This window comes from Sitophilus oryzae, unplaced genomic scaffold (assembly GCF_002938485.1).
Source record: "Sitophilus oryzae breed Bouriz unplaced genomic scaffold, Soryzae_2.0 scaffold_1396_pilon_pilon, whole genome shotgun sequence".
Taxonomy (NCBI): Eukaryota; Metazoa; Arthropoda; class Insecta; order Coleoptera; family Curculionidae; genus Sitophilus; species Sitophilus oryzae.
Genome location: NW_022146055.1, coordinates 11248004 through 11272341, shown reverse-complemented (window position 1 = coordinate 11272341; position 24338 = coordinate 11248004). Strand labels below are relative to the sequence as shown.

Here is a 24338-nt window from a genome sequence, read left to right as displayed (position 1 = left end):
TTCCAATGTTTTATAGGTATTTCATACATGCGTCCTTACATAAAATAAAGTTTCTTGTATGCAACACACTGCATTTTATTTATAAAATTAAACGAAAATAATAATAAATTTGAATAAACAATATTTGGCGATATAATTCCGGAAAAAGCCGAACCGCTCCGAAATTTTCAAAAGTTTTGGGTCGCGACCGTTGCAAGAATAGCGCCAAGAAGTGTTTACATTGTCCTTATGGGCACTTTCCAATCTAAACTTGTTTCATTTATCTATGCAGACACCAATTTTCATCCAAATATGGACGTTACTTCAGAAATTATTTGGAAAAAATCGTAATAAAAATGAAACTTCTACACCCTGTATCTCCGAAACTAAGCATTTTAGGACATACATTTATACGAACTTTTTTACTTGTTTTTATCTGCAGAATATGCTGCCGAAGTACAGTTCGGACCACCCTGTATATTTATGAAATATATGCTATTTTTCCTTTCAAATTTTTTTGAATATGGAGCTTTCCTGAACAATACCTACCTTACATACGTAGATATATTAATGTCATAATTACCTATATACAATTTCACTAAATGACTTAGTGCTTGTCATAACGGGTACTTAAGTCACATTAGTGTGAAAATGAAACCGAGACACTATGTTCATATGGGAATGAAAAAAGCAGAAGAGGTGTCGAAAATATGGAAAGGTAAGTTTTTACGGCTAATATTTTAATTATTTAGTAAAAGTAGTAGGTATAGGGATATTTTTTGATTAATAAATCAGGAGGATAATAAGTCGCAGAAGGACGCAACTGACAAAAAGTTATAAATAAGTTCGAAAGGTAGTTCTTCATATTTTTGCTTATAAATTTAATATTTTGACTACTAAAGGAACTTCCTTTCTTTATGGTATGTTTCACAATTTTGATTCCAATTTTTAATTTTTATTTCAAACATTGGTGACGGTTTAATAAGACCCCCAAACGATAACTGATACACCCGATATTGTATAATTCCATAGTCTTTTTCTTTCGAAAATTAAATTAGATTTTTTAGTAACAACACGGCTATTATTACACCCAAAATAGCACATCGGTGACCTGGCATTCTATTTTTATAAATAATAAAAAGGAAAAAAAAATTTAATGTAATTAAACATAATTAAAAAAATAAATTAATTAAACATAAAACTTATTTTTACAATTCAATCAGATTTAAGTTTGATTTTCATGCATCCGTTGTCCGACGATACGATGATACGATATTAATTTTATTGGTTGAATTTAAAGACTTCGATTGGTTAACCGTTTCTAACCAATTGAAGTCTTTAAAGTCAACCAATAAAATTAATATCGGACCATCGTATCAACGGATAACGGACGCATGCAAATCAAGCTTTACCCTATTGCTCTAAAATCACAAAATAATAGATTTGAACAATAATAAAACGTTAGATTGTAAGAATCTTCAAATAAATAACTGTGACTGTCTAAAATCTTTAGCGTGAAATACAATTAGGTCCCTATATGACGTAGAAAAGCTGACAGTACAGAAAATAGGGATTGAACATTTCTTATCCCTATAATATCCTTGTCTGCGACTCTCCTTATTGTTTATCATTCATGTACATCTTATTACATTTCTGTTTCTTATACAGAGTGTCCCAATGTTCAGTGGAGATAGAACTACAGCGTATTTTTAGAATCAAAATACCGTATGATCCAAAAAAAATGGCGTCCAGTTGGCTGGGAAATAACGATCGATGACATTTCCCATATAAATTTACATATAAAATGACAGCGATCTTCATTTCATAGTCATCGCTGAGGCCGTTTTTTCTCGATCATACGGTAGGTTCATTAGGCACAATTTACCTATAGTTTATATTTTTATATTAAATAAACTTTTAGTCGCGTGATTAAGCTTGACAGGCACAGCGTTGACCACTTTTACTTTTTTTTGTTTTAACAAAAATAAATTAATTATATTTATATAAACAGTTATTATTTATATCAACAAAACTCCCATTCTTAACAGTACTTAAGGGACATAACTACCACTTTCCCGTTCAAAATATTCTAATAACGTTGCCATTCGTTTTTACGGCTATTAAGCTATCTTCGCACTAAAAGAGGTTCTAAAAAGAACAATGTTTGACTGCAACGTCTGCTAGAAAACATTTTTAAGCTTAAAAGTATCACAATACTATTTATTTAAACCAAAAACTCGTACTACAAAACTAAAGTGTCAAAACGAATGACAATGTCAGGCAATAAATGAATAAATGCTGTGGCAACTTGACATTTTTTGCAGCAGAGCTACCATCTGAATCCTCAGGGCGAAATTTAAATTCCAGTTAGCCCGGCGCTGAATATGTCCATGGTTGGCAACAATGAAAAATCGCGCCTTCGATTACGTAACTAAAAGGTTAAAATGATTCCAAAAGTGCTTCGTTTATCCGTTAACTTAAATAATTTAAATAATAAGAATAATAAAAAAATAAACACATTTTTTTAGATATTTTATGAACAGATATTACGATTTGCTGGTAGTTTTTACCCTTCCTGGACTTTTTCTTGATTTTTTTGAAAGACAAATGTTAAAAAGCACTTAGCAATACATAGGCACCTTAACTCTTATTCCAAACCGAAATAACGGCTTTTTTTTTAAAGTTTGACACCCTGTAACGGACAAACGAAGCGGTTTTGAATAGAGGTGAATTGCGTCCAATGAACTTATTTTAATTCCAAAAAAAAACAGTAGTTTTATATCCACGGAATATTGGGATACTCTGTATACTTACTGCATGAATTTAGTTTTCTTTATTTCTATAGCTGCTCATTTAACAGTATTTACCCTTATTCTGTTATCATCGGCAGCAGCAACAAAGTCAATGTTCGAAATTCTGGATATGTACGAATTTAACTGCATCATTTATGCCAAAATTCAGTTCCAAGGACCACATGCCATTGTTAATTCAAGTTATGGTATATTTGAGGATACGGGTGAGTATATGACAATAATGTTAATTATTTTTAATTATTGTACAGAGTGGCGCCCCTCATACGACGCGGAGGGTCCAAGCAGACAATAGTTTGTATTGATATTAAATTTTTTGAACATAATATGTAGATTAATTTAGATCATTTTTTTTAAATAGTGATAATTCCTGAGGTGTCCCTAAAAACAGTTACACATGAACGTTGTGTTTTTTCCTATATATACTAATTGATTTTCGGAAAAAAATAAAGGTGAGTTTTATTAAAGAAGTACATGTAATATGTAAGGTGTTTGACATATTTAACAATTTCTAAAAAAGAAGATCAATTTTTAAATTGCAATTAAAGCTACCTAAATTGGAATTTACCCGATATAGTGTAATATGTAGTTAAAATAACTTCTGTACTTTAAACCAAATTAAAACTTGGCCCAAAAAAGTTCTACAGGGTGAGCCAAAATTAATATTGAACATTGGTCACCTTTAAGAGCAAGTTACTCTTTTATTCTAAATAGAACATGCAGTATATTATTCAGTTATTCAATGGGCAATTGTTGTCTCTTTAAATACTATTAAGATTCTCTACCCCTCAAACAAAGATTTTCCTACTTAGACATTTTAATGATTTAGTGTCAGTAGATATTTATTATTTGATAAAATGTATTTGGCTGTGATATATGCTGACGTTACTTCACCATAGCTGTCATATTAGTTCAACCTTAACAACTAGTTATCATTTTGTGTCAGTTAAAACAAAAATAATTCTCAGAAATTTGCCGAAAATGGTAACTTTTCCTATATCAGAGAGAATTTATATGATATTAGTTGCTGACTGCAGTGTGCATTCACCATTTAATAGAATACTTAAATGCTCCTGGTTTATTTAGTCTGAACTTTTTTATGGGGATATATTTAAGACAGTGTTTACAAAACTCGACCAACTATTGTCGACAACATAAGAGAAATGATTGTGGCTACTTTTCGAAGTAGAATTCCACATATATGCCTTTTATCATAAAAAAATCTTTTGAAAAGAGAATCATTTTATGCAGTGAACAGGAAAGGTATTAGAACATTCTGAGTATTTTAAAAAATGTCTATACCTATGTGGCGGATTCATCTCTCCAAAAAAATCCTTTATGTGTATTTCGCCACTGCACTACAAGAAAATCTACAAAATAAAATAGTTATTTTTTGTAAACACTTTTGCGTTAAACCTAAACGGACGCTGCTTGTCAGAAGTTATGTTTACAGTAATACAAATTTACCTAACAAAGAAAAAAATGCTTAACGTTTCGGAAAGTTATCTCTTTCCGTCGTCGGAAGCAAAAAATATACAAAGAATAAAGAAAAATACTATTTAAAATATTTAAATTCAACTATTCGAAAACACTTTACTTTTTTAAACATTTTAAAAAAGAAAACGATAAAGGATTTTTTTGGAGATTTTGAGTATTTGATTTGATCTAGCTAATTTTTGTTACATAATTATATCCTTATATCTAGATTTAATTATGTAATAATTTTTAAATTGTTGTTCATCTCGAAATAATAATTTTGGCACTTAGAACATTAATTTACTTCAATTTATCATATTATGCCTCTTTAACAAAACTCATCTTTTTTTTTTTTTCTAGAATCCGAAAATAAATGAACAATACGGTGTTCCATTACAAAAATCCCAACTTTGAAACGTAACTTTTTGTGGGGACACTCTGCAGCACTTTATAAATTTTTATAAAATGTTTTCAATTAACTTACATATGCTTCCAAAAAAATTGAATTTCTATACATACTTACATTATTCCTCAATTGGTATTTACCCACTGTCCAATACTGATGTACAGGGTGGGCCAAATTCGACGCTTTTAAATGGAAACACCCTTTTCTATAGGAGATAGAGAAAAACTAATATCGGTGTCTGGAGCTCAATTTTTGTCAAAAACATGATGGCGAAAACCGCATATTCATATCTGTTACCGTTTCGGAGTTACAGGGTGTTTTTCAAAAATATGCATTTTTAACAAATCGCTGTAACTTTTTTGCTATGGAAAATTATGTATTTTTATGAAAACATTTCCAAAGCACCTTTTAACGTAGAATTTAATGGTATAAGTATAATTTTTTTAAAATTAATAATTTAAGAATTATCAACAAAAAAAAATGATTTTTTATATGGGACACCCTGTGTATTTTTAATTTATTGAAAATAATTTAAAATTACCTTTCCAAAAATATAGTATACTTGATATCTTGCTCGATTCCTCTTCGAGATATAGAGTATATAAAAATTCGCCCGCTTTAAATAAGTAGGCTTTGAACGGCACCGGCTGTAATGCAAAAAAATTCTAGCTGTGAGCATCAATTAAAACGAATATTAAATGAAATAATATTTGCTATGAGAGATGTAGAATTTTATAACCATTTAAAATATATTTAACCAACATCAACACATTTAATCTAATAACAATAAAAATAAATAGCAAACCAAGACATGAGATTTTGCTACAGGTGTTCGACATATAGACCGTCTTCTGTTATGGACAGATGGGGCAGTTTTTGAACATTTCTCGGGGAATTCATTAACTCAGTAGGGGTGAAAGATACCTTCTCATAACTGCTAAGTATTTCTAATTCTTGTCTAGATTTTTTTTAGTCTTAGATTAGAACCTTTATTCTTCCGCAAATATATCCATAGGATTAGATCCATGGGCACTAAGTCAGGCGGCGTCGACGGCCAACGGCTGGGATCTTGGTTAGCTATTCAATTATTCTTGAAATTGGCTGCAAAAATTTGCTGATAACTTCAGCGTTCAGAGGCGGTGCGTCGTCTTGCTGGAAAAATATGTTTTCGAGTTCCATTAAGGGCATATCATCAATAAGGGGTCAAAAGCCTACTAGTTAACAGTGGCAAACTTTTAAAAATTTTGTATTTCGAAGGGGATTATAACAAAATATCAAGTGTGCTATATTTTTGGAAAGGTAATTTTAAATTCTTTTCAGTTAATTAAAAATATAGAGGGTGTCCCAAATAAAATATCATTTTTTCTGTTGATAACTCTTAAATTATTAATTTTAAAAAAATTATACTTACATCATTAAATTTTACGTAAAAAGGTGCTTTGGAAATGTTTTCATAGATATACAAAATTTTCCATAGCAAAAAAGTTACACGGATTTGTCAAAAATGCACATTTTTGAAAAACATCCCGTAACACCGAAACGGTAACAGATATTGATGTGCGGTTTTTACCATCATGTTTTTGACGAAAATTGAGCTCCAGACACCGATATTAGTTTTCGTCTATCTCCTATAGAAAAGGGCGTTTCCATTTAAAAGCATCGAATTTGATCCACCCTGTACATAACGGTGTGTGTAAAAATTGCAGCACCCAGTATATACATACAGTAACTTTCATTGGTCGTAATTTGGTGGCGTTTTTATTTCAATCATACGGTAAAACAATTAAAAACAATATGGTGCAAAATGTACATTGAAATTGTTTCTTAGAGTTTTATTAGGTATATTTTTTGGTAGTTGTATTTATTTAAAAATATTATTTCTATTTGTCTTATTTAGCTTCCGATGAACCCAAATCTAACAGCACATCTTCCAAAACTCACGATCCAAATGAAACAGAACATTTGGGCCGGGAACTTACAGAATATAGTAAGTTCGACTAATAATTTATATTAATTTTATTTTATAATATGTTCTTAAATTTTAGAATGGGACAGAAACTACTCAATTTCATTCATTTCGAATGTAAATAATTCGGGTTTTCTAAATCTCAGGTAAGACAGAAGATGTCTGTCCAACGAGAAAATTCGTGACTGTGACAGCTATTGTTTGTAATTTTAATTCACAAGAGAATTGTACTTTTTTGTCAAACTTGTTCTTGTTCTTGCTGGACAGATTTCAGTTATTCATAAGTATTACAAATTAGAACTACTACAAGTGACTACTTTTTGCACATATACAGGGTGGTCCGAATTGTATTACGGAAACTTCGGCAACAATAAAATAAATAGCAAACCAAGACATTAGAATTATAAAAATAAGTAAAAAAGTTCATATAAATGTATGTCCTAAAATGCTGAGTTTCGGAGATACAGGGTGTAAAAGTTTCATTTTTATTTCGATTTTTTACAAATAATTTCTGAAGTAATGTCAATATTTGGATGAAAATTGGTGTCTGGGAGGTTTTTGACATGAGAAAATTGTTTTCGATGTCAATATGGCTCCTACTTGTAGAGTGCGCCACCTACGTATTTTTTAACTGGTTTGAAGAGTAATAACTTTTCGTCCGTACCTGTATAAAACTAGCTAGTTAAAAAATATACATTTGCGACGTAAAAAATGTCTCTTGGTAAAAATCGCTACGTGTAATGGTTTTCGAAATATTTGGAATCGAAATTACCAATACCTGTCATCATTGACATAAATTAAACATATGTTGACTAATTAGTTATTAGACTAAAATCATAAATTTGAAATGTTTTTGTGCCAAAAGTTCAATAGAAACTGTTTTATCATCATTTTTTCGAAGAAAAATTTATGATTAGTTTAAAAAAATAAAAAGTTCCCAAAATTCTCATTTCAGTCAAATAACGATCTACTCGACATGTTTATTTTTAGTCAATAATGACATGTATTGACTATTTCCATTGTAAATATCGATTTTTAACAAGAGACATTTTTTAGGTAGAAAATCACGGAAATGTATATTTTTTGACTCAATTCTATACAGGTACGGACAAAAAGTTATTACTCTTCAAAACAGATGAAACACATGTAGGTGGCGCCCCCTACAAGTAGGAGTGATATTGACATCAAAATCAAATTTCTCATGTCAAAAAACTCTCAACCACCAATTTTCATCCAAATATTGACGTTACTTCAGAAATTATTTGTAAAAAATCGAAATAAAAATGAAACTTCTACACCCTGTATCTCCGAAACTAAGCATTTTAGGACATACATTTATATGAACTTTTTTACTTATTTTTATCAGTAAAATATGCTGCCGAAGTTTCCGGAATACAGTTCGGACCACCCTGTATAACAAAACTATTGTTTCTACAAACGTTAATAAAAGTTCGATAAATAATTTTTAAATTAATTTAGTTTTTAAAAAATTGACAAAAGTATTCTTAAGATTAATTTTTCAACAGTTTGCCTACGAAATAAATTGTTAAGGCCCCTACAGACAGACGCTTTATTTTTTTCGCTCAGGCCACCTGTGCAAACCTGGTGGTCTCCATAAACGTCCAACGTGCCATCGTCGTGAACCACCCTATACAGGGTGGTGACAATTTCGATGCTCAACATTGGCATCTCATAAACTACGAGAGATACGAAATTGGTTAAATGAGACAAAGTTGCGTAATTAGAAGTTTGACAAACACCTATGAAGAAAGCCCCGGCATCTTGATTAGTTTCGGATTTATATCAAAATAATGAAAATAATACGTTTATTTTAAATGACAATATCTTCAGAACTATTGTATCTATTGCAACGTAAGTTGGTAGTTTTATATTTTTGACCTCGGCCAGTTTAATGCCGTTTTCAGAAAATTTCTAAGCCTTCTCGATTTCGCACCACAACAGTCAAGTTTTTGTTTTCTTATGGCCGCCATTTTGAATTGTTATCCTACTAGATAGAGCGAAAAAAAGTCTGTACGGTGCTATCTAATTTTTATTCAATATTATGTAAATTCAATAAAAAATGGATTTTTTAAAAATTCGTCTAAGATCAAGTCTGCCTTGGAAAACCAATGGGCTCGTTCACAAAAAATAAAATACCTAATTCAAGGACAAAATCTGAAATAGAAGACTATTTTCAGTATATTTATCCAAAAAAAATAGTTCCATAACATTGAATAATTTTTTCATAGGCCCTCAAAATTGCTTTAATTTGAAATAATTTTAAAGCGCCAATTGATGACGTATGAAAAATACGCCCAATCACATTGCAGAACCGTGATCGTGCGCCAGCCAACAACTGGCAACATTGCGATTTGATTTGACCAGCACCACCTCAACTCAAGGCTAATCAACATGATATGGGTAAGGCAAATATGGCGGCGAAGGCAGCGCATTATTAAATTGTTTACCTTTAAACTGAAAAGCCGGTAGTGGTTTCTCGTTCCGATTGCATACCAGAAATAATTAATTATCTCTAGTTTGTTGTGCTTCTACAACACTTTTGTTTAGTTCTTAGTGTTCAGTGCATGGTGTGATCAGAAAATGGTGATAAAATAACAGTAATAAAAATCCAAACCAGACATACCACATAGGGAACTTCAAACTTTTGTGCTTGTCATACTCCTCTATTATTAATTATTTTAAGGTAAGAACTAGAAGTATTTATAAAGATATTACAGCTAAATGAGTAAAAAGTCTTCACCGCCAGTCTGCATAGTACTTTATAATGGTTACTTACAAAAATCAAAAGATAGGTATTAAAGGGTAGGTATTAACATTTTATTGTAGCATACCTTTTACATGCTCTGTTCCAAATTGTCACGAGAATTATAGAGGGGGTCCCAAGGTTTCTGCTTTTATATTCCCCAAAAATGACGAGCTTCGTAAGAAATGGTTGACAGCGATTAAAAGAGATAATTTCACTCCTACTAGTAGTTCTTGGGTAAGAAGTGCATTAAATATGTCTCAAAAAGCCTCTGGTACCCTAGTGAGGATGTAGTTATGGCTACTGCTTACACTTACCTCACAAGATATTGACAACATTCACATTTGAAAATATAAATGGCCTGGATGTAAGTCTTTTTTCAGGTCACAATTGACCCTCACATACGTCAGAATTTATTATTAAATCCATTTTGTTCAGAATATCCAATATTTTTATTTTATAAAAAAGTATTTAGTGTATTTTCTATATAAAATCTTGAAACACATATTATATTTTATAGTTATCCTCACCTATTATAGTTTAAATTTATTCCCATTTGTGTAATGCTGCAAAACATAGAAAAAATATTCCATATTTTTTGACTCAAGCCAGTGTAGTTTACACCAAGAGTATTTACCAAGGCTTTTACTAAGACAAGTAACTTCCTATACTGTCCATAATAGTATATATTTATCAAACGTGCAGTAAATTCTAAACTATGGTAGGTAAGTGTTTGCAATTGAATATTTAGTTTATATTGCTATTTTCTGTCATATATTTCTGGTTATTTCTTTTTTCGATGATTTTGAACACCCTATATATGCTACCAAGTTTGAATATTTACACACTAGTACACTACCTACTTATTTTCTGAGAAATCAGACCTTTTATAAAAAGTAACTAACTGATGTTTTCATAAAAGTACTAATACAAAAAATTCCATACTTATGTGGAGAGCTTTAGACTCCCTGTATATTAAAAAATTAGTGAAATATTACGTAATCTAACCCGACATTTGTGTGAAAAATGTCTATTTGGTTTGGTATAATAAAACAGGTTTTAAAATACGCACCAAATAAAGCACTTCTATCTCCACCATATTGGAAAAGGTTGAATTGCCTTGTGTGGAGGTGGTGGCGGGTCAGCATGGTGGCCCGGCCGTGTTGCCGCTTTTCAACATGCCAGGTGTGACGTATTAAAAATAAAGTGCGGATTTTTATTCTGAGCTTTTTTGTTTTTATTTATTTTCTTAAGAACAACTTCAAATTTTTCGAAAGTGAGATAGCTGAAAATTCTAGAATTAATTGCTTTATTCAATTATGCTAATTCCAAAATATAGTGAAAGAGCCCATTGACACTTTATATGTCAGCAAGTTATTTTTTGAGTCAAAACTGGACGTACAGAAATGTAACATAATGTAAATGTGATTTTTTTTCTGTTAAACGAACCAGACGTTGTAAACAAAGATTCATCCGTCCATTTTAGGAAAAAGGGAGCACTTTCCCAAAACCATCTGCAAAATTGTAATCTTCTCTCGTGATCACCACCATGTAAAAAAATGTAAATTTGGTACACATTTAAATTAAAAGTTGTGATATTTATGTTTTTTGATCATTTTCCATACATAAGAATCACTTATACAACACTGGCAATTGGTTGCTTTTTCTACGGCTAGAAGTTTCGGGATTTATTTCAATCTGAGCTGGCACATTAATATCATTAAGTCATTTAAAATATTGCCCTCTTGTCTTTTAAAGCTACCAGCAGCTGGTAACTTTCTTGAAATCCTTGCGAAAATAGTACGATGAGACTATGTCCTTTCAGGATACATCATACATATCTCGTGTTTCCTCACTTGTGAACATATTGTCGACTGTTAATACACTTTACACTATCTACTATAAATTTTTGTGTCCAGATTTGACACTTAATAGAGTAAACAAAAATTAACTTGCTGTCATATAAAGTGTCAATTGGATTTCCAAGATAGACTTAATCTTTTGAGCGAATTTTTAAAAAATCTAATTTTTTGGTGAATTTATAAAAATAAATGAATAAAAATTAAATACTACCGTATAGATTATTTTTTTGCTCTATCTAATAGTACAAAAATTCAAAATGGCGGCCATAAGAAACAAAAACTTGACTGTTGTGCGAAATCTAGAAAGGTTACCAATTTTCTGAAAACGGCATTTTATTGACGGAGGTCAAAAATAGAAAACGACAAACCACCAACTTACATTGCAATAGATACAATCGCTCTGAAGATATTGTCATTTAAAATAAACGTATTATTTTCATTTCTTTGACATAAATCCGAAACTAATTGAGGTATCGGAGTTTTTTTCATAGGTGTTTGTTAAACTTCTTATTACGCTACTTTTGTCCCATTTAACCGAATTCGTATCTCTCTTAGTTTCTGAGATGCCAATGTTGAGCATCGAAATTGTCACCACCCTATATACTGAAATTGAACATTTATAACATTCATAAAAACACAGTTTTACAGACGTTTGTATATAGAATATTAAAAGTCTAATATTTTTTATTAAATAATAATTATTTTTTTGTTAATTTTATAGACGAACAGTGTTTGCTACAATACTCATGTGCGATCTAATGTTATTCGCGCCACTTGCTTCAGTGGTGATAGCAATTTTGCTGGGAGTTATAATGCTCATTGGAAGTAGAGGTGGTGCTGGAAATCCTGGAGACATGTAAATATCATATTAATTTTTTGATTGCTAAGTAATAACACAGGGCAGAGTGTCCTATTTTAGTTGAAGTTGAGGAATCTTTCACTTATTAAAGATATAATTTGCAAATTTCACGCACTTACTTACTTATTTGTGTGTGAAATCAAAGACGTCACAAATAAAATTGTTATGGCTCTATTAGTTTCTACTATACAAGGTGATTTTGAAACCTTTGTACTTTACGACACATCTTGTACTACAGAGGTGTCATAAAATATTGGTGTAATATCGTTGATTGAAAAAATAAGAAGATGCGCAACCTTATGAGCGATTTTGTAGCACAAAAATTGTCCGAGATGTAGCTGGCGTTACCGTCAGCCTGTCCGAGATTTAGTTCAGCATTTACAGCGCAGCGGATAAAGAATACTGTATTGCAGTTCTGCTTTCACTCAACAGAGTGAGTGGTTGCCGGAGACAATATTGCCAGAACTACTGATAAATCCGTAGATTTGCGGATTTTGGGTACAGTACGTTAATAATACAGATTTTCTATCATTAAACAGTTTATTATAATATTATATGATTAAACAAAGAACGGCGTCAGAGTTGACTTGGAAATTAAGATCGCTGTTATTTCATTTGTAAAATATTATGATAAATGTCAATAACCGTAATTTCCAATCCAACTAAACGACTCTTTTCGATCATACGACATATCGGTACCTATAAAAGAATTTTTAATCTTTTTGTTGTTTATTCTTTGATTAACATGAATAAATTTTCAATAAATAAACGGGGATTCTTCATACAAAGATATTTTCGTCAAACGTATCACAGATATTACACATTTTAATATGGCAACACTGTCGCTTCCAGTTCCACACCGTCTTCGATATGCCTTCGCTAGTCATAGAAAAATAGATTGGGTTGGGTTGGGCTTTTCGCTAGCCGAATTAGAGAAAATAAGTGTTTTATGCGTTGACCGCAGAAGGATTTGTGTCCACCGTACAATACTTGAGACGTAAGGGGAAATCAAATCAGCCTTGTCACGAATTCGCCCATTAGGTTGCATATATTCCCAATTCTTTCATCAACGGTAATATGTATAATTAACTGGTATATAATAAGTATAACTATTTATGTAGAATATGTCGAAATAGTTTTTTCATATATTATACGAGCCCTAACAACTATATGTTGGGACAAGGTCATATTATGTAATTATTGCCCTGGTTTTTCAAAATGACTGAAAAATATATGTTTTTTAAATAAAAACATAGCCATATATCCTAAACAGCTTGACAATATTTTTATGAATTTGTAAATCAATCCATATTTACAGTAGCGGATTTTGTTCATAAAAGGACAAATTTGCTGACAACTAGATGTTGGGACAAGTATTTTTAAATAATTAATTTCATCATAGGCTTTGCTATAAACGTCACAAATGTCGCAAACTGTTTACTTCAGCACTGACAGCTTGTAAGTGACTCGATAATAGTGAGATTTACTCTAAGAAATTTAAATTTTTTTAATTTTCAATTTTGTTAATTTAATCCAAAGTAATGGTCCGTGGAAAAGCTACAAATCAAAAACTACGCGATATTATCAATCGTCAATACAGTACGGGAAAAACAATTCGAAAAATTTCTGATGATTTAAGTATTCCAAAAACCACGGTCTTTAATATAATAAAAAAATACGGCGAATAACGTAGACGTTAGAGGTAAAAGTGCGGGAAGGCCAAAAGTTTTAAATTTAAATTTAAATTTAGTAAAAATTTGCAAGGCTGCGAGAAGAAATACTCTTCGCGAAGTAACAGTTAAATGGAATACTATAACTGGTTTAAATATATCAAGAGAATCTTGCCGAAAATATATCCACAAATGCGGTCTGGGGTTTTATAAGGTAAACTTTATTTTGTGTGGATAATCAATTACCTAAAGATTTTTGATACAAATTCTTATTTAGGCCAAAGAAAAACCGTTAGTGACAGAAATTCAAAAGAAAAATCGCTACAATTAGGCAAAATCTAAATTATCGTGGACACAAAATGATTGGAATAAGGTCATATTTAGCGATGAGTCTAAATTTGATGTTTGCGTTGGAGATCATCGAAAACGAATAATACGAAATAAAGCAGAAGCCTTTCATAAAGATTGCTAAAAGAGGGTTGTTAAATTTCCTAAGGGGATTATGGTTTGGGGTTGCATGTCAGCAAGAGGTTTGGGCAAATTAAATTTTATAGATGGCACTGTTAACGCCCAAAAATATCAACATGAGACCTCACTTTTGCCTAGTGCTCAAGAATTGTTTCCAAACGAAGACTATATTTTCCAACAAGATGGAGCATCGTGCCATTCAGCAAGATCAACTAAAAATTGGTTCGGTAATAATAATATAAAAGTTCTATCCCATCCTTTAAGTAGTCCGGACCTCAATGTTATAGAAACTGTGTGGCATAAAATGAAGCAATATTTAAGAAACTACCCTCAACGAACAATTTTTGATTTGCGGACAAAACTGCAGGAAATTTGGGATAATTTTTCTCCGCCAATCTTTGGTAAATACAATGCCATTAAGAGTTCAGGCAGTTGTTAAGGCGAAAGGTGATGTAACTCCGTATTAAACAAATTTCTTGTTGTGCTGTCCCAATACATAGTTGTCAGCAAATTTGGCTTGATTTTGTCAAAATAAGCTATTATCAAAAGTGATTTGTTTGCAAAGTTATAAAAATATAGTAAAATTGTCTAAATCATATTGTAATGTTTGAATTTAGAATAATAAACAAAATAAATTGAGTCGTTTTAACAAACTACTATTTTTATTGCAAAAAAGACCTTGTCCCAACATATAGTTGTTAGGGCTCGTATATGTACCTATATTTTCATTTTTACAATAACGACCAATGTTTAGCATTTTAAATGGGACAGTCTGTATATTCGTCAAGACATTAATTAATTTTATATGAATAAAAGGACAATTTTCATAAATTGCATTTAAAATTTAACAGTAGTAGGCTATTGATGACAATGCCGCATCTCATCCGCCCATACATGCAAGGGACATTTAAAAGATTTGCGAGACAAGAGCGAGACGAGATAATCCGTATTGTGATTCAACAATGAAATGTTTTTCGATTTCAGATTTCCAGAAATTTGGATTTGTACCTACCCCATCTTGGGCTTATGCGGTTTTATGACGTTTTTTTGCTTCGTTTCAAGTAATCTCTTCCAAAGCGGACTAGGTGCTTTCTGCTTACAGTATCATCATCTTACGAAATATAAATGGTATGTATTATACAGTGCAATCTCTTTAACTGCATTATGGCATTATCAAAATGTAAACAACAGAGAATTCGCGCGTATTTTTTAAAGTTCTTTAACAAAACAACAGTCCTAAATCAATGTGGGATACGGTTATGGTTATGTGCGATTTTTGGAATTCGTTTTTTAAGAGGGTAAAACTAGGGGTAAAAATTTGTATAATTTAAATATAAAATACGTTCTAGAACTAGGAGTATGAAATTTTGCACAGAGGTCCCTTAAGTGATGAAGGTGAGTACTCAGAAGCGAATTTTGAACATTCATTCCCTAAGAAATAAGGGATAAAAATGTGTACAAAAATTTGTTACAATCGGTTTTGAACAGCCGCAGCCGCTACACTACCGCCGAAATATTTCACAAAATATTTCCAGAAATATTTCGTGAAACATTTCGCAAAACATTTCTGGAAATAGTACGATAAATATAAGCCCGTGTTATAAAAATTAGTTCCCACGTTTCCTAAAATTGAGCGAGACCGGCCGTGATTGGTTGTTTTTTTTTGTAAATACAATATTTGTAGCACAATAAAAAAGGCAATCAAGGTCAAACGTTGTTTTGGCTTCAGAAAAATAAGTAAACATGGAAAAACTGATATGAAAACAGTTACTGATGGTAAATTAAATTGGCTAATCCTCGAAGTTTACACAAGAATATTTAGTTTTAATCATTGTCTAATATTATTAATTACAATATAGTAAAAAAAAATAAAACAGTGACTAACTAGCGGTCTACCATTTATCGGTTTATAATCCACGGTATTGCGCCTCATGAACAAAATGTACACAACATTATTTAAAAAATCGACTAATTATTTATTATTTCTAGTAACAGTTAACATTTAAGCAAGTAACATTTAAACTATAGTCTGTAGTAAAGTTTAATTTTCTGATTTGGTTTTGTTTTACTAGTTTTAATTGTCTAAATCCCTGCCTAATTAATACTAGTTGAATGGATATATATGATACCATGCTGGGTGCTAATAAAAGTATTGTTCACAGATTTCTCTTAAGAACAGTAAAAGAACATTGCTTTTAAATAATGTCCGTGGACCATACTTTTGTTGACATCGGGCCAAATAATAATTTTCCCAAGTGGATATATTGATAATGTTACCAGTATTACTCATCAAGCAATACTCATCAGCATGATGAGTAAGTACATTATTGAGTACCAGTATTACTCATCAAGCAATACTACTCTTACATTAACCAATTAAGGCCGTAAACAAACATATCATATACAATTTTATATACTAATTCATTATAATAAAATTAAATCATAAAAATATTGTAATTCTATTTCTGTAGTTTAAGTGAAAAGTTTTGTTCCTAAATATCTGCTATACATATAATAAATGCGTGTTGAAATATTGGTTCTGTGGAATGCGGAATATATATATATATATCAATATAAAATAAAACGAGATGTAATTAACGAAATATCATCGTAACAACAGCTATTCTAGAAACGTTTATATTTACTTATTTCAGTGAGATTTATGAAAAAAAATCCTTTGCTTCCGATACAGATACCGACCGCCACGTTTTGGAAATAGCTCAAAACAAAACAAAATTGAACGAGTCGACCAAAACGCCAAAAAATCCCCCCTCGCTCTCCTCACGAGTAGTTTTCAGGCGCTTTTAAGAATCGAAAGTAGGTCGAGGCAAAGCGAAGTGGGTCAAAACAACTGGAAATAAATCGAAATGCGTACAAAGTTGGGCGACAAAATGCGACCTTGACATGTTTCGGGTTATTTCTGGCATAGTGTGTACGCTGTTTTAGAAGTATGAAATTCTGTGCAGACGTTCCTTATGTAACGTAATTTAGCACTAAGAATCAATTTTTAGAAACTTGCTGTCTCAGAGTGTGGAATGAGGGGTCTCTCAAAATCTTTGGTTCTGAAAAAAATCTGTCCTAGGACTATAAAAATTTGCGCAGAGGTTCCTTATGTAGGGCAATTGAGTAGTTAGAGTGATTTTCGGATTTTATTCAGTGGGTGAAACTAGGGAGTATGAAATTTTACACAGATATACCTTATACAGGGTGAGTCTTAAATAAGTACAAATATTTTCAGGAGTAGTATATTTCGACCCCAGGAACACGTCTATGAGGTTTTTTTTTCGCAAAAAAAAATGTTGAAAATCGTGCATTTTCTTTTAAATTTCCCTGTATATTTTTCGAAAACTTTTTAGATCTGCCTGTTCACCGCAAATTTTCCTACGGTACTTTGAATAAGAAGACTAAGGAAGGAGCATAATGCTATCCATGTATTCATGCATGGTGGGCGGAAAAAGCACCATAAAAGCACTCTAGGGTGGGGATCCTTGACAGTTCTGTTTGACGATTCATTTGACACATTTGAATTTGATTTGAAATTTTGTGGATTTGTCAGTCTTTACGGAGCTTATTTTATGTTATTTATTATTTATTCTACTACTGATAGTTGTATAAAGGTGGCAAATCTAGATGGAAATTGTGGCAGAACTTAAATTAACAGTGACACTATCGCGATTTATCGAAAAAGACTCTAAAATAGTTGGTTGTGTAGCGTGCGGTAGATCTCGGTAAAAATTGAGTGAAATAATGGAACAACTTTTCGCTAGTAAGTGACTATATAATATACATACGTGTAGTAAACCGATCATTTATGAAATTCACTTAAATTAACTAAATTATATATTTTTCTTGCATTTTAGCTTTTATTTATTACTTGTCAAAGATGAGATGTCAAAGAATTTAGATACGTTAATTTGACTTGCCTGCTTCAGTAGCGTATCGGATGTTTGTGTTAATAAATACTTACTATAACTTATCTATTTTTATTAGAATTATATATTTTTATAGCAATTTTAATAACTACCAACATTTATTCACAACGTAAAATAAAACAACAAATTATTGAGTCTACCCTACGTCTACCCTACATCATAGTTTTACATTTTTAAATAAAATTAGAACGACACTGATAAACCGGAATTTAAGTCGGCCATATTGGAGGCCCATCGCGGTGTACCTAAGATTTTTGATATGCTCCTTCCTCAGTCTTCTTATTCAAAGCTACGGTATAATTTCTTAATATCTGATATTACCATAGTTACGGCTTTACTCTATGGTTACGGTACTAAAAGAGATGCAAATACAGAGAAAATCCGGTATTTTGGACTTATTTGAAAAATGGTAAAGAGAAAATATGTTTCTTTTATCGAGATCTACCGGCCCTAAAAATATTTGCACTTATTTAAGACTCACTCTGTATAGCGTAATGGTTATCGGGCATGCACTAACTTTTGACAGAGTATTCCCATTTAGATAGAACCATAGATAAACAAATAAAAAGAGACTGACAAATTAAAAGGCAAAGAGAGGGACAACGTTCCCGTAGCGCAACTCAAAACGCAAAATTTCGTTCATAGATAAATGCAACAAGTTTAGATTGGAAAGCCCGTTCAAGGAAGGAGCATAATGCTATCCATGTATTCATGCATGGTGGGCGGAAAAGCCACCATAAAAGCTCTCTAGAGTGGGGATCCTTGACAGTTCTGTTTGACGATTCATTTGACACATTTGAATTTGATTTGAAATTTTGTGGATTTGTCAGTCTTTACGGAGCTTATTTTATGTTATTTATCATTTATTCTACTACTGATAGTTGCATAAAGGTAGTAAATCTAGCTGGAAATTCTGGCAGAACTTAAATTAACAGTGACACTATCGCGATTTATCGAAAAAGACTCTAATAGATAGATAGTAGATCTCGGCAAAAATTGAGTGAAATAATGGAACAACTTTTCGCTAGTAAGTGACTATATAATATACATACGTGTAGTAAACCGATCATTTATGAAATTCACTTAAATTAACTAAATTATATATTTTTCTTGCATTTTAGCTTTTATTTATTACTAGTCAAATATTAGATGTCAAAGAATTTAGATACGTTAATTTGACTTACCTGCTTCAGTAGCGTATCGGATGTTTGTGTTAATAAATACTTATTATAACTTATCTATTTTTATTAGAATTATATATTTTTATAACAATTTTAATAACTACCAACATTTATTCACAACGTAAAATAAAACAACAAATTATTGAGTCTACCCCACATCTACCCTACATCATAGTTTTACATTTTTTAAATAAAATTAGAACGACACTGATAAACCGGAATTTAAGTCGGCCATATTTGAGGCCCATCGCGGTGTACCTAAGATTTTTGATATGCTCCTTCCCGCAACTCAGAACGCAAAATTTCGTTCTATTTATGTTGATCTGCGCATTGCGTCTATTGGGCCCACTATCTCATTCTAATATAACAAGAGAGAAAGAAGCAACCATATAAAACGTAATTTCTAAATAGAAATTAGAACAATCGCCTTTCGTTTTCGTCATCATGACAACCAAGATGACAACATCATGACTATTCGTCATGTTTGTTAATTTTTCTTTTGGTGATTTACCTTTTTTTCTAATCTTTCCATTTTATTGACTTATGAATATGGATAAGGAACAAATTCCTTTGTTCCATATAGGTATTTATATTTTGTTACTTATAATTTTAGGTTATACTATTTGTTATTTTATTTGCTGCAGGAGCCAGTATCATCTATTTTCTATAGGCATCAGTGCCCCCTTTCTCTGATAGATATGTTAAAGGCACCCGGTAAAATAAAAGTAAGTAGTTATATTTATCATTTTATTAAGAAAAAAGTAGAAGTAGTAGTGTCAAAAATATTTCGAATCTCTCTTAACATAACAAATTAATACAATTATTTTTTTTCATTTTTTGGGTAGGTAGTTTATAGCTGGTTTATAGTAACCAGAAACTTTATTAATATACCTATTTTACTTTTGTTTTGGGATTAAAACTGGACTTGAAAATGGTTCACGATCATGATTCTCGTAAAGTCTTCTTTGCTTGGATATTCACTTTGTTATTGCAATTAGGCAGTTTTTTCGAAAATGAGATTTTTAATGCCCTTTAAAAAAATTGGCCGATCGTTTCCTGCAACAGTCAGTTCTTCTGCATTTAAAATTGGTAGGTGGGTGGAATAAACACTGTTATTTTTTTATTATATTATAAAAAAGTTTATTTATTTTATGTATAAATAAATATGTTTATAAAACAGTACAATTTTTTGCTTTTTTTATATAACTTCCTTATAATAGTAGTATTTTTCAGCTTTGAAAGAAACTGTAATTTCTTTTCACTTAAACTGATTTATTCCCTACACCACGTTCCCTTTACGTGGTATAGGGAGTAAATCAGTTTAAGTGAAAATTTTCAGTTTCAGAATGAAAGAATACTACTAATAAAGGCTAATTTAAATTTTTCGCCAGCCAGAATGTGCGATAATGTCTTACGATACGTTTTATACCTATCTCTTTCTTTTTCATATAAAGCACACATAATAAAGAAAGATAGCAATAAAGACGTATCCCATAACTAGGCAACCACACTGTATATTCATCAATCGAAATGATTCGTTAATCAGAATACGTAGTTCTTAGTTCCAATTTCCAATTACCTTTTCCGATTAAAGGTTGATTCTCACTATACCTTCCGTTTCCATTCGATATCCGTTCCGTATTTTTTATAGTATTGACGCTATACGTAAGCTTCCGTTTCATATCACTTTCATAATTTTAAATTGTACAATTTATATCATTACGAAAGTTTTATTTTAAAAATGTGTATCTTTTGAAAAAGGTAATAGATTTAATTAAGAGGTGAAAGAATAAATAAATATCAGCAAAATTTTAACAGAGCTGGTACAAATGTAAGAACTTGACAACGCTTTTTCCTATACGCTTCAGTCCGTCCGTCAAAAAAACGTATGGTAGGAAAGGGTATGGAACGGAAGGGAAACGGAACGGATAGTGTGCATTGTCCTATTCATTTACGTGATATAATATTTTATATAAACAGAAGGGAGCTGATATGGAAGGTGTAGTGAGAATTAACCTTAAAGAGGTTGCACTGTATTACGTTAAACACACTTACTACAGTAGTTTCTAATAGTTTTTACATTTTAGGTGTAATCCAGGAATGGATCATTATACTATACAATTTACGCCCGAGTTTAAAGGACCTCCCGCTCCATTTTATCGCAATTACATTTTAGGCACTATGAGTATTATTATAACGCCCATCTTATGGCTCATTCAGGCCACTCTGTTTTTGCTTCGAATAATATTTTTAGTCGATTTTAAAGTGTACCTAACGAAAATTCAACCAAGAGATAAGGAGGTGGTAAGTTCTGTAAATATTATTGGGAATTTAATTTTATTCCATCACCAAATTTCCTTCTGATATTTTAACATTTTTACTTAAAAGTAATGAATAGTGAAAATTAGCGGCGAAGCTTCTTAAAATTCTAAGTAAATTTATTCGAATAATTAAATTCAATTTAAATTATTTAATGTGTATATTGATCAAGCTTTATAGATAACGCTAAGACCTATGCTAAGCGCTAGAAATAAAAATATCTTGACAGCGCGATGATGCGATTGTCCTTGTTACATCTTGAAGGTGTACCTGAACTATAGTATAAGGAAACTAGTAGCTTTACTCCTTGTCAAATCCTTTGTTCTTTTTCTGCCACTTTATATGACCTTGTTCTCGCGTCCCGTGACCACTGACGTAGCTGTATAGTCGTGGTCTATCACTAGGCAAAGTATAGTCGTGGCACTCGCCATAGTTTCACAGAGATGTGTAGGAAAATATGAGCTCACAATAAAATAAAATAAAAAAATTGATCATCTAGTAAAAATTTGCTTGAAAACAGAATATTTTCACATTTCGTGTAAGTAACAATAATTATTGTTCTGTATCTAAAAATCTTCTGATGGGAAGAAATGCGGAAAAAATATATGACATATTCTTATATTATTATCTATTTCAAAGATTTTCTATAACTTTTTTTTTAATTTAAAACAAATTTAATTTTAACATTAATGTGTTTGTTTTTTAGTAACATATTGGTTAGGTGATTCTCATTGGATAACTAATACATTGAACAACACATTGTACTAAATAATAAAATAACATATTTAAACTTCAATAATTGCTAATAAAAAAAAGCTTTTGAAATTTCAAAAGAGAAAAGAAGCAAGAACAATGAGAAATAGCATCACTACTATCTCACGTTAATAAAAGAATATTTTTTTAGTTATTGTTACCGAGTCCCGAAGGTACCGAAAGAACCGGGAATTAATAATTTCGAGTCCCGGTTTTTTGATATCTCAAAAGAACCGGGAATTTCCGGTTGAGCCCTAGTTACCTTATCAAGAAATTATGTTTTTTAACTAAAAATTAAAAAAAATTCCAGATATTTTTTCAAAAATTTCTGGGGCTAAAATATACTACCCCTAAAAATATTTGTACTTGCAAATGGCGATTCACGGTTATGGTATGTTATAGCGGTTGCGGAACCGTATCTGATTTTCGGAACCGGTATAATTTCGGTACCGTGCTCGGTACGATTGATTATTTTTATAACTTTTTACATCTTTTGTATATTTTATTTTGTTTTGGTTTGGTTTGGTTTGGAAATTTCTACACCCTGTATCTCCAAAACGGAACATTTTAAGACATAACTTTATACAAAACTTTTTACTTATTCTTACTTGTAGAATAATTTATTGCCGTAGTTTCTCGAATCCATTCCAGATCACCCTGTGTACATGTTTCATATTTTTTTTATTTTTGTAAGGTTTTGGCATATCATTGCATATTAATGACAATTTGGCGAAGGTAATTTCTCGCTGAGAAAACTTTACTTTTTACGCACAGAATTCTCATTCATCCCAAATATTGTCTACCAATAAAGTTCTTGGTTAATTTTATGTAGGTGCAGTCGTCTGTCCGTTCTGTAGCTACGGGGTATCCGTGAGAGGGGAAACGATATTCTCTCGATGTTTGTCGTAAAAAATTAGACGACGCGTCCAATCAATAAAAATTCGATAAATTTGGAAGTAGCCAATAAAATGATTGGGCGGAGCGATTTGCGGTGACGTACTCGTCAAGTCGACGCATAAAATATATTGCTGTTTATTTAAATGTTTTTTGTCCGCATTTCTTTCCTAGACACAGATCCAGCAGACGTACTGTAACTGTTGATTAGACCGTCTGATATTGTAGAACTGTGAACAATTTTAGATATTAATTACTTTAAATTTATCTTTTATTTTCAGAAAAAGACTCCAGCCATTGCAAAAGTTGCTACAAAATTGATGGAACATAAGAGAAACTAGGTTATATTTCCCAGTACATTTTCTTTTGGCCCACACATATATGTAATGAAAATTAGTCAGACACAGGGTTGCCAGATTTTCCGCGTTAGGGGGAAGAGTTATCTAGCCATACATATTTTTAACTATCCATAATATTATTACTAATTGCAATCTCTTCGTAATATTGCATTAGCATCACTGTCTCGCTTTTTATTAAAATGATCTGGTAATCCTGGTCAGAAAACATAAGATAAAGTCTGTCCAGCAAGAGAAGAAACGATGTTTAAAGCATTCAAAAAATGACAGCAAATACTTCTAGTCATCAGTCTTCGAGTTAAAATTACAAATCAATTAAAATTACAATTACGATTATCTATCACTGTTATTATTTTCTTTGAACAAACCATTGTTTGAATGGATGTTAATTTATTTGTATGCCCTTTTTCTGATAGTTTGTTGATTTTTTTTTTACTTTTTCTGAGTCGGTTTACTGAAACTACTGCTCTTATTGCCATTACTCAGTTTCTGTTTATCTCACTTTTGTTAAATTTAGTGTAGTTTAGTTGTTTTAACTCACTTAATCATGTAGTAAAGGTAAATAAAATTAATTTGAGTTTGTGAGTGATTTTTTGTGCCAAAGACAGATTTGAGTTGGTTTACACACAGATCACTTGACTTG

General features: G+C 31.3%; 1 protein-coding gene across 3 annotated transcripts; it reads left to right on the top strand.

The window, feature by feature from the left end:
• The first annotated feature begins 585 nt into the window (after nucleotides 1–585).
• LOC115876100 lies at nucleotides 586–24277 on the top strand. Of its 3 annotated transcripts, none has more exons than XM_030891802.1 (8): nucleotides 586–697; nucleotides 2870–2995; nucleotides 6569–6658; nucleotides 6717–6783; nucleotides 11985–12119; nucleotides 15245–15388; nucleotides 21461–21677; nucleotides 23621–24277. In XM_030891802.1, the coding sequence occupies exons 1-8, from the start codon at nucleotides 631–633 to the stop codon at nucleotides 23678–23680; spliced, it is 906 nt and encodes a 301-aa protein (XP_030747662.1). In that variant the 5' UTR covers nucleotides 586–630; the 3' UTR covers nucleotides 23681–24277. The 3 variants fall into 3 exon arrangements, with proteins under 3 accessions (XP_030747662.1, XP_030747661.1, XP_030747663.1); XM_030891801.1 differs by having other exon boundaries at nucleotides 2825–2995; XM_030891803.1 differs by lacking the exon at nucleotides 23621–24277 and having other exon boundaries at nucleotides 2825–2995; nucleotides 21447–21671.
• Nucleotides 24278–24338: the final 61 nt, after the last annotated feature.

What these genes read in the sequence shown, in the direction of transcription:
- LOC115876100 (XM_030891801.1), top strand. Translation starts at nt 631, where the DNA reads ATGAAACCGAGACACTATGTTCATATGGGAATGAAAAAAGCAGAAGAG. An exon ending in GGTGTCGAAAATATGGAAAG is followed by an intron (nt 698 to 2,824) that starts GTAAGTTTTTAC and finishes TTATTTCTATAG; the next exon opens with CTGCTCATTTAACAGTATTT. An exon ending in TGGTATATTTGAGGATACGG is followed by an intron (nt 2,996 to 6,568) that starts GTGAGTATATGA and finishes TGTCTTATTTAG; the next exon opens with CTTCCGATGAACCCAAATCT.